Source organism: Leptidea sinapis, chromosome 18, assembly GCF_905404315.1.
Source record: "Leptidea sinapis chromosome 18, ilLepSina1.1, whole genome shotgun sequence".
In the NCBI taxonomy this organism is placed as follows: domain Eukaryota; kingdom Metazoa; phylum Arthropoda; class Insecta; order Lepidoptera; family Pieridae; genus Leptidea; species Leptidea sinapis.
Window position 1 is genome coordinate 4227545 of NC_066282.1, and position 10353 is coordinate 4237897.

The window sequence follows — 10353 nt, forward strand, 5'->3', positions numbered from 1 at the left end:
AAAATTGTTTCAATCTTTAGCACCGACCACTACCATTAAAAATAGAAAACATATAATCTAAGCTTGGTGGTCTACTTTAATGTGACATTAGGAACCCACAAGCCGCAAGGAAGCCACATTAGGAAGAATAGAATAGAACAGAACAGCTGTCGTTATAAATTATGCAATATCTAAGAAATACGCCATTTCCAGGACATTCAATATTTCGCTGAATATTTAAGATAAACTAATTTTGTCTTACAAACAACATGAGTACCTTGACGTGCTCAGAGCAACGTCGCTTAGCCAACGCCACAAATGCTAAATTTAATTGATACCTTCCATATGAAGATAGATGGCGGTGATCCTACTGGGGTAATAAAATACAATAATAAGATGAAAAACATTTTATTTGTACTTGACGTTACAATATTTGTATTTCTATATACTTACAATTAACATCACAAGGTCACGCGTCGTCAAGGAACTTTGCTATAACAAACTATTTTTGGTACTTTTGTCATGGCACCCAGATTCAAACCAATATTATAAAACGTTTGTAAATAACTAATGCAATGCTTTCAACTTTACTTTCTAGAGGGCGCTGCAATCAGCACAGAAGACTACAATCTTCTTAGTCACCGAAGACATCTTTGATATAGAAAAGTCGGGCAAACTATTATAAAAAAAAAACTCGCCAGTTGAGACTTAGTATGATTATAAGTAAGTGTAAGTTATACAATCATGAACAAAATGGTCGACAGTGTTGTTTTAACACAACTGTAAAAGAAAGTACATAATCATAATATTTGTAGTAATTTTTACATATTAACTAGTTTTTTTTATACAAAATCCAGGGCAACAGGCCGGCCATCATATGCCTAAATATTATTATTATACCTTGAGACAATATAAAGTACTTATACAAAAATTGACTTTCGTAAATTGTCACGTTTCACACCGGTGTACGACGAAAGTATATATACTTAATAGATGTATATATATTAAGTATTTTAGATGTATCATGTGCTACCTTCCGACACGTATACAAATCGGTTTCGTGCATGACCACTGTTTTTTTCTCTGCAAAGAAGCCACCAAGTTCGCCTCGTCAGCGAAAGAGTAGTGTTATTGTCAGTGCCGTGATAAACATAAATAAATTAAAATATTCATATTATATTGTTCATAATAAGTAGGCGTTTAATTAATAATTGTTCCTAAGTCTCAATATAGACAGATTCAGTGTGTGTTAAATAAAATAATCAATTGGTAACTTCTTAACGACTATAGATTCAAGAACACTTGTGAACGATATCATACAATACTTTATAAACTCTGCATCTTCACTCATACGTCCGTATTAATGGCGTCATTAACTGTTAATATAAAAACATACATTATAATTAATATTTACATTAGTAATAAGGTCAAATAATACGAAGTGATCCAAGTAAATATGTCAAAAAACTTTTTTTATCAATCATACACACATGTGCGAGCGAGAACGAAATATCGGCAATACTACTCTGTATTTTATAACTACTCACGCGATCCTTTCGGATAGCAAGATGTGCTCAAAATCATTAATAGCAATTTTTTTCCAAATTTCGCATCAAAGCATTTGCTGACTTTATTTGATAAACTATATACGTAAATATAAATTATTATTCAAGTCATACGTTATTTGCGATACATTTACGCGCATCTTAAACAATGATTATTAAAATACAAAAACTAACTAAACAAATTTAAAAATTAATAATTTCGTAGAATAAATTCAGATTAAAGCCAATTACTTGAAAAATATGAGTAATATAAAAAAAACACTTCGTTGCATTTCATACACAGTTAACATTATTAATATCCTAAAACCTACTATTCTATAAAGATTCCAAGTATATTTTATATTGTATATTTACATGGAGTATCTTTAATTGTTTTTTTTTTGAATTACCTCATTCTTATAACTTTCGTAACACTAAGATATGCGCTGTAGAAAATACTACTGTGAAAAGTGAGAAGAGAGAAAAATATTGAATTTTTATAATATTTTACAACATGATAGATAATAACATTATTAAATTGCCATAAAATTAACCACACTTGTCTTGAAAACAGAGTCTTCTGAGTTTCTGTAATAATCTTCACGTCAATTTCATCTGATCTTAGAAGTGAAGATTATGACAATATACATTCAAAGTATGATGTGTACCCACTTCAATATAATTGAATATTTAAAAAAATGTTTTATAGACAAACTGCAAATGATAAACAGATCTCTAGCTATCTAAATACACATAACCAAAAAGATTAATTGCGAAACCAAAAATAAATCATAATATAACAAATAATAATACGTAAGTTACTAAAATATATCTCTTACCTTAGTTCGTATGTTACGAGAATACATCGGTTACTTTAGTACATAACTAAACTTAATACATACTGACGTATAATATATAGATAACTGTACTTTAGTTCGTCAGTAATATCAATATATTAGTTCGTATGTATCCAGAATACATCGGTAACTTTAGTACGTAAGTAAACTTAATACATACTCACGTTTAAAGACAAGTGTACTCTAGTACGTCAGTAATATCAATATATCAGTTACTTTAGTTCGTATGTAACCAGAATACATCGGTTACTTTAGTTCGTAAGTAACCTCAATACATACTCACGTATAAAGACAAGTGTACTCTAGTGCGTCAGTAATATCAATATATCAGGTATATTAGTTCGTATGTAACCAGAATACATCGGTTACTGTAGTTCGTAAGTAACCTTAATACTTACTCACGTATAAAGACAAGTGTACTCTAGTGCGTCAGTAATATCAATATATCAGTTATATTAGTTCGTATGTAACCAGAATACATCGGTTACTGTAGTTCGTAAGTAACCTTAATACTTACTCACGTATAAAGACAAGTGTACTTTAGTACGTCAGTAATATCAATATATCAGTTACTTTAGTTCGTATGTAACCAGAATACATCGGTTACTTTAGTTCGTAAGTAACCTCAATACATACTCACGTATAAAGACACGTGTACTCTAGTGCGTCAGTAATATCAGTTATGTTAGTTCGTATGTAACCAGAATACATCGGTAAGTTTAGTATGCAAGTAACCCAAATACATACTGACGTATTACGCCAACTGTACTTTCGTCAGTCACTTTTTTAATACATCGGTAGCTTTAGTACGTAAGTAAGGTCAGCACAAAAGTAAGGCGGTCGCCCTAGGGCAATATCATCTCGTCGCTGGGGTCCACGGTGACCGCTCTCTGCTCCCCGTTGTCCAGTGACATAACCATCTGATACGGAACCTTAATCTGGAGGGGGACTCGCAGCTTAGTATTACTCGGCGCCTAAAAATTCGAAAAAAAAATACTATATTAATTTCTATTGAGTAATTTATGAAAGGAGCACAAATGAGCACACTCTCTTGGAACATCAGAAAAATCAAAGACAGTAATTTAACCTATTTAAAAATGAAACAATTTGTTATTTTTTTTTAAGTGATGTGCCTCACTTCGTGGATAAAATTGCTTTGAGGTTTTTCGATTTTGGTATGCCTTGTCAACTCTCAGGTTGTGGCTTCATCTATAGCATCTACTTTACAGTTGATAACCTGCTCAACCCCAATATTTGCATATTAGGAAATTGACTTGAGATATCGCTCTTTCAAATCTAAACAATTTGTTATGTTTTCAAAGTGAACGTAAGTAAAGCGAGAATTGAACAAGACATACCAAGATTTAGGAACCGTGCTTTACTCGAACGGTTGGCTCAGTTGGTGAGAGCGCTCGGACGAAATCCGAGAGGTCGCGGGTTTGAGTGTCGCATCGTCACAAATTTTGGTTACAAATTTAATTTGTTTAAGAATAAAAATTGATTAAAATATTTTCCATTGATCAAACCAGTTAGTTTCACTTTTTTTTTATGGAATAGGAGGACAAACGAGCGTACGGGTCACCTAGTGTTAAGTGATCACCGCCGCCCACAATCTCTTGCAACACCAGAGAATCACAGGAGCGTTGCCGGCCTTTAAGGAAGGAGTATGCGCTTTTTTTGAAGGTCGTATCGTCGCGGAAACACCGCATAAGGAAGCTCATTCCACAGCTTTGTAGTACGTGGAAGAAAGCTCCTTGAAAACCGCACTGTGGAGGACCGCCACACATCCAGATGGTATAACATAATATAAACATGATCACTATGAACTATATTTAATTGTTTTTTTCATAGGGAGTCAATCATACTGTTTTCAAATAGCCTATTATGATGATAATAATAGGACAAACGAGCGAACGCCACACATCCAGTTGGTGGAGATAATATCAAAAAAACAGTATTATGACTCACATGTATGGTTATCTCGGGTTTAATCTCCTTCTTATGCATCGCCTGTATCGGCAGCAGGCCAGGGATCTGCTTCTTGGGCCGTATCTCTCTCTCCTTCTGGTTCTTCAGACGACTCTTGGCGTGCACCAACATGTGTTTGTGAAGGTGATCCTTGCGATAGAAACCTGCGGAGACGGTTTACAGCGTAAGATTGAGATTGAGTTCTAGATGAAGAAATGACCGTGGCAATGTTGAATGGTTATTGTATTATTTTGTTAATAAATAAAATAATCCGGTACGTGGTTAAAAAAAAAGTTTTTAGCTCGTTTAATATAAGTAATTTTAAGAGTGACAATACGCAAGATGTTTCTTATCGTAGTATTATGTAATATAATTTTTTTTTTATATGACCCTTACTGTCATAATATACTCATAAAAACTCAACTTTTCTGCAACGGTGGTAAATGCTTTTATTTTATGAAGATAAGGGACGACACGAGCAGGACGTTCAGATTGATGGTTAATTGATACGCCCTGCTCATTACAATGTAGTGCCCCGCTCAGGATTCTTGAAAACAGAAAAATTCTGAGCGGCACTACAATAATTGCGCTCTTCACCTTGAGACGTAAGATGTTAAATCTCATTTGCCCAGTAATTTCACTAGCTACGGCACCCTTCAGAACGAAACATAATAATGCTTACACATTACTGCTTCACGGCAGAAATAGGCTCCGTTATGGTACCCATAATCTAGACGGCATCCAGTGCAAAGGAGCCTCCCTCCCACAAGTAAATTAAACCACAGTTAAATAGTGTTCAAAACTCCCAGTGTGGCCTACTGTTTACGACTTGTTGATGAAAATCGGTAACAGTGTCAATAGATTCCCTTTACTATCTTGCTGTATCTTTCAGATAGAGATGTTCTTGTCGCTTGGATTTTAAGGGTATTGATTTAATATTGGTATAAGAATCGTTGGTAACTAGAGACTTGAAACAATATAATATCAAGATTAGCGCTCTCTCCTTGAGTTGAGATATACAGTTTCTTCCGTATAAAAATAATAAAACAAAAAATTTGGTATTTCTTAATGCATATCTTTCCAAAGTTTCATCCTTATCAGCAACAGGGTCCATTGGTTTAATAATAACGGTTAAAGAATTTATTTCTCATAAGAATTTTACAAATTCACTTTTAGAGAAAACAATTTGATAACTTTGTTATAAAATCTAAATATTATTATAAATATAAAATAACTGTAATTTGTTAAGATATCGATTAAGACGTAAGCGGGCGAACGTAGTCTGCCTCACCGTGGCTAATACAGGCTGTATTTTTTTTTTGAAAATTCAATCGGGTCGATTTCCGTCAAAAGTTCAAGAAATTAAAAAAAAAACGAAATATGCAGTTATTAGTTTCTTATAATTACTCGAGGGCATGACTCCTTTCACGACTTTCCTCTAAGTCTCGTTGTTTCCGAATTGACCACCCAGTCCTTCTCAAAAATCCACCATGTATTTCTTGAATTTATGCTCAGTGAGTCCTAGTATACTGTGAGGTATTTTATTGCAAAATTGAATAACGGCCGTTCCCATTATTCAGTCTATCTCCGGTTGTGGCCTACTTGAGATAAAAATCGTAACTATCGTTGACTATTCTGTCCCAATAAAGTTATCGACGGTAACTCACCTTATCCGTACACACTGTCTTTCAAAGGGAGGACGTATAGCTTACCAGCGATAGAAGTTTCTATGGAAATTTCAATTCACGCGTCTCAGTATAAGGCGATAAGAATGACTTATCAGGTATATTGGGACAGCTTCAGATTATTGACAGCTAATTACTGACAGTAGAAGGTAGTAATTAATCTCTATCTGTACATAGTATATTAAAAGGCATAAAAGGCATTTATTTTCTCAAAATGGATTCCTTTAGAATTCTTTTTGATGTCATTTCTTATAACTACTTGATACTACTACCGCTTCGGAAACAAATGGAGCTCTGACAGAGAAGAAGCGGCGCAAGAAACTCTCCCAGCATTCTTTTTTTGCGCTCTTTTCAATAAAAATATACAATATTGTACAGTCATTTTTATCGCTATAAAATAATCACAATCTAGTCCCAGGCTGTCCGATCATTTAGATATTCAGCAGTGGGGTTATAGGATTTACGACAGAGCCATTTTTTTAATAAAACATTTAGATTTATTTATAGATAATGCCTGAACAGTGGCTGGGACTTTATTATAGAAGTGTATACATTTACCCTTAAAGCTATTATGTATCTTATGAAGCCTACTAGAATTAGTTACAAGCAATCCCTTATTTCTAGTGTTATAATAATTAAAATCACTATTAAGAGTAAAAATAAATAAATATTGGGAACCGCAGTAAGAAGACCTCTGAAGGAGCCCATAACTCTAACTAAGTTATTAAAAGGAACGTACCTTTCCCGCAATTTGGACAGAAGAACGACTTGAGCCCGGTGTGGATGTGCAGGTGTATCTTGTAGTGGTCCTTGCGGCGGAACGGCTTCGAGCAGAACTTGCACACGAACACACGCTGCGGGCTCGGGAGGCATGCTTCCTCCATCACTACCTGCACACACACATTCAATCAAATCAAATTTAAGTGGTAGACCCCTCCCGAGTAGCCTCTAGAACCTACATACTTATTTTAAAGGATGTCTTAAGCCTATAAGAGACGTACTGGTCACTACTGTACGTACTGGTAAGATTGGGAATGAACAATTTTCCCATGGAAAGAGTGCGTGCTTCTATTGATAACTGGCCTCAACGTTTAAAGTACTGTATTGCAGCCAATGGAGATTTTTTGGTAATTTACGAATAACGTTTTTATTTTAATAATTTTTTTTATTTTGTTTGGGTCAGTACCTACTTTATCAGCGGTGACAGAACTCACCAGTGATATATTCCGGATTGAAAGGAATATTCGAACAGTAAGACATATGGTTGCGGGCGCAGTACGGCGTGATCAGGGTTGTACGACATTCCGGTACCTTAAGCTAGTCACTATCAAGTCCACGGCATCTGCTCGTGTTGTCACTCATTCATAAAAAGTCTACGTCACCCACCTCCAGCAAATCCTCAGGGAAGTTCTCCTTCTTGATATCATCAGAGGTCGGCGACTCGTGGTGCGGCCCGAAATCACGATCGCCCAGTATCATCTCCACTTGGCACGAGTGACTCTCGTATTGCTCGCGCGATACAAAACCTACGATAAGTACACATATATTTAAACTTAAATTATTAAAGCTCTGTTCAAACTGAGGCGAATAACGCGCTGGACGCAGGACGCAAGTCACTCGCGCCGATTATGTCCGCTAACTTGTATGGACGTGTTCAAATTGACGCGAGTAGTCGCTCAAGTTGAAGCGAAACAAGAGCGGGAAGCCCGGTGGGATTGTTTGATCTCACAATGTATAATGTTTCTCCACTGAAAAACCAAAACTGACACGCAGGAAGTCGCGTCAGTTTGAGAGGCTAAGCGAGCCAGCGAATTACTCTAAAACGCGTCGCACGCGTTATTCGCCTCAGCTTAAACATAGATTAAAACTTTCATGAGTCATTATTAACTTATTTAATAATACGACCTTACTCACGTTTTATCGGTGTTGCCACACTCACCCTGACGAAGGACCTCCGAATTGTTCGAAACTAGTCGGTACCCACACCGATAAGACGCGAGTAAATCCGTATTAATTAATAAATAAATATTAAAAGTTACTGATATCATAACAATATATCATAAGAAAAAAAAATAGAATGCTACACAACTTAAATTCACATACTCACACACGATACACATTAATACACACACACGCACGCACACTAACTCTAGCAAACACAACAACGTGCGCACACACACACACGCACACACACACACACACACACACACACACACACGTGCGCTCGTATGCGCACATACGACAGATCGAATTTTTTCACGTGAAAGAGAGAAAGTTACAATATAAGTGACTCTAACTCGGCATGAATAGACTCACAGTATACTGGCGTATAGGAAGTCATGCCGGCCCAATAATGCGTGACCAATTCGATTTGTCAATGTGTGCGTAAGCTAGTGGTTCAATATTCAAAATACTAAAGAGCTAATGCCAAGCATTGCTGACTGTTTACGACTTGTCAATCAAAATCCAGTTACAGTAACAATAGATTAGCTTTGTTAATTAACTACAACTACTACATTACCATCTACAGCTCTCATTCGATGACCGCTAAAATGTAACCTAACCTAAGCTGAGTGAGACGAGATGTGACAAGGGGGGACGGGGGGTATACGGCAACGTGACGTTCGCCGTTTATTATTTTTTGACATGAGCACATGACAAAAATGACACGGCGTGACAATTGGGGGGGAGGGGGTCAAAAAAAGCTGATTTTAGTGTGACGATTTTTATGAACGGCCCCTTATTATCAGATAGGTATACTTTAAAGTCAGATAAATATTGTTTTAGTCGTCAGTTGTAGTTCTATTTCACTCATTATTAACATTACATAGATAAATAAATTAAATAGCAGACAGTAATCACTGGTTGGCTCTGCACAGGGTTTCCTAGTGAGCCATTCAGAGGAATTTAATACATTAAAAGTGCCTCTATGTTTCTATTTTTGGGACTGAACTTTAAATTTATATTAGGCATACAGAACAATGAATGTAATTTTAATTAAAAATAATGAAAAATTGATACTCCATACCTTCATTGCAGGAGCTGCAGAAGACAGTGGGCTTCTTCTTCAGGTGGACGTTGGCGTGGACCTTCAGGTGCTGTTTCCGTTTGAACTTGCGGTGGCAGATGTGGCACTCGTGCGTCCTCTCGCTTTTCTTCGACTCGCGTGTCATCGTCAAACTTGACCTGTCGTTCTAAAAACATTTATGCCGTCACTACATATTATTAAAACAAAGTCCTCCGACTCGTCTGTCTATCTGTCTGTCTGTTCGAGATAAATTCAAAAACTACTGCATCGATTGTCATGCTGTTATCACCAATGGATAGAGTTGTGGTCCTCGAGGAATGTTTTAGTATATTATAATTTGTCAAAATGTTTGTATCCATTTTTGTATAAATTTACAAGTTTTGTTTACAAATTTAATTTGTGTAACTAATCTCAGAAGTGAGGGTTATCACTTTAAAAATAATCAATTAAAAGCGACATCTCAAGTCAATTCCCTTATATGCAAATATTGGGGATGAGCAGGTATCAACTGTAAAATAGACCCTGTAGATAGAAGCTACAACTGGAGAGTTGAACAAGACATAAAAAGATTTATGAACCATACGTCACTCCAACAGTTGGCTCAGTGGAAGAGCGCTCGGACGGAGCCCGAGCGGTCGCGGGTTCGAATCCCGCCTCGTTCATAAATTTTGTTAACAGATTTCATTTGTTTAATTAATTCCAGAAGTGAGTGTTATCACCTTAAAAACATAACAAATTGTTTAACGATATTTGTGGGGAGGTGTTGGAAAAAAAAAATGAGTCATCTGGAAGCTCTCAACGAAAACGCTGTCTCAACCCTTTGAGAAATAACAAAATAATGTATGGTGGAACGAGACGAGCAGGACGTTCAGCAGATGGTAATTGATACGCCCTGCCATTTACAATGCAGTGCCGCTCAGGATTCTTGAAAATCCCAAAAAATCTGAGCGGCAATACAACTGCGTTCGTCACCTTGAGACATTAGATGTTAAGTCTCATTTGCCCAGTAATTTCACTAGCTACGGCGCCCTTCAGACCGAAACACAATAATGCTTACAAATAGGCGTCGTTATGGTACCTATAATCTAGCCGGCATCCTATTCAAAGGAGCCTCCCACTGGTAGAAATATGTAACTCTCACCAGAACTTCAACGTCGATCTGGTCCCCAAGTAGACTTCTCAGCTGGTTGAGGCCTTGCTGTGGTCCCATCTCGTGAAGCTTCAGGTGCACCAGGTTGACGTGGACCAGCATCTGGTCTTCCGTGTGAAATTCTGAAAGAAATTTGATATTC

General features: G+C 36.4%; 1 protein-coding gene and 1 long non-coding RNA gene across 4 annotated transcripts in view; both read right to left on the minus strand.

Moving 5' to 3' along the window:
- Positions 1–371: 371 nt before the first annotated feature.
- Positions 372–3054, minus strand: LOC126969389 (uncharacterized). Its single transcript, XR_007730378.1, has 2 exons — positions 2767–3054; positions 372–2528 (listed from the first exon to the last, which is right to left on the minus strand). It is a non-coding gene; the product is annotated as an uncharacterized LOC126969389 (long non-coding RNA).
- A 10-nt stretch (positions 3055–3064) lies between these two features.
- The window catches only part of LOC126969371 (zinc finger protein 84-like), a 53407-nt gene continuing 46118 nt past the window's right edge, over positions 3065–10353 (minus strand). For all 3 annotated transcript variants that reach the window (XM_050814757.1, XM_050814758.1, XM_050814756.1), the window contains exons 6-11: positions 10203–10333; positions 9062–9227; positions 7420–7559; positions 6773–6923; positions 4349–4512; positions 3065–3354 (exon numbers count right to left, since the gene is read on the minus strand). In XM_050814757.1, coding sequence (XP_050670714.1) covers positions 3226–3354; positions 4349–4512; positions 6773–6923; positions 7420–7559; positions 9062–9227; positions 10203–10333 — 881 coding nt within the window. In that variant the 3' untranslated portion in view covers positions 3065–3225. The remainder of the gene's footprint in view (positions 3355–4348; positions 4513–6772; positions 6924–7419; positions 7560–9061; positions 9228–10202; positions 10334–10353) is intronic.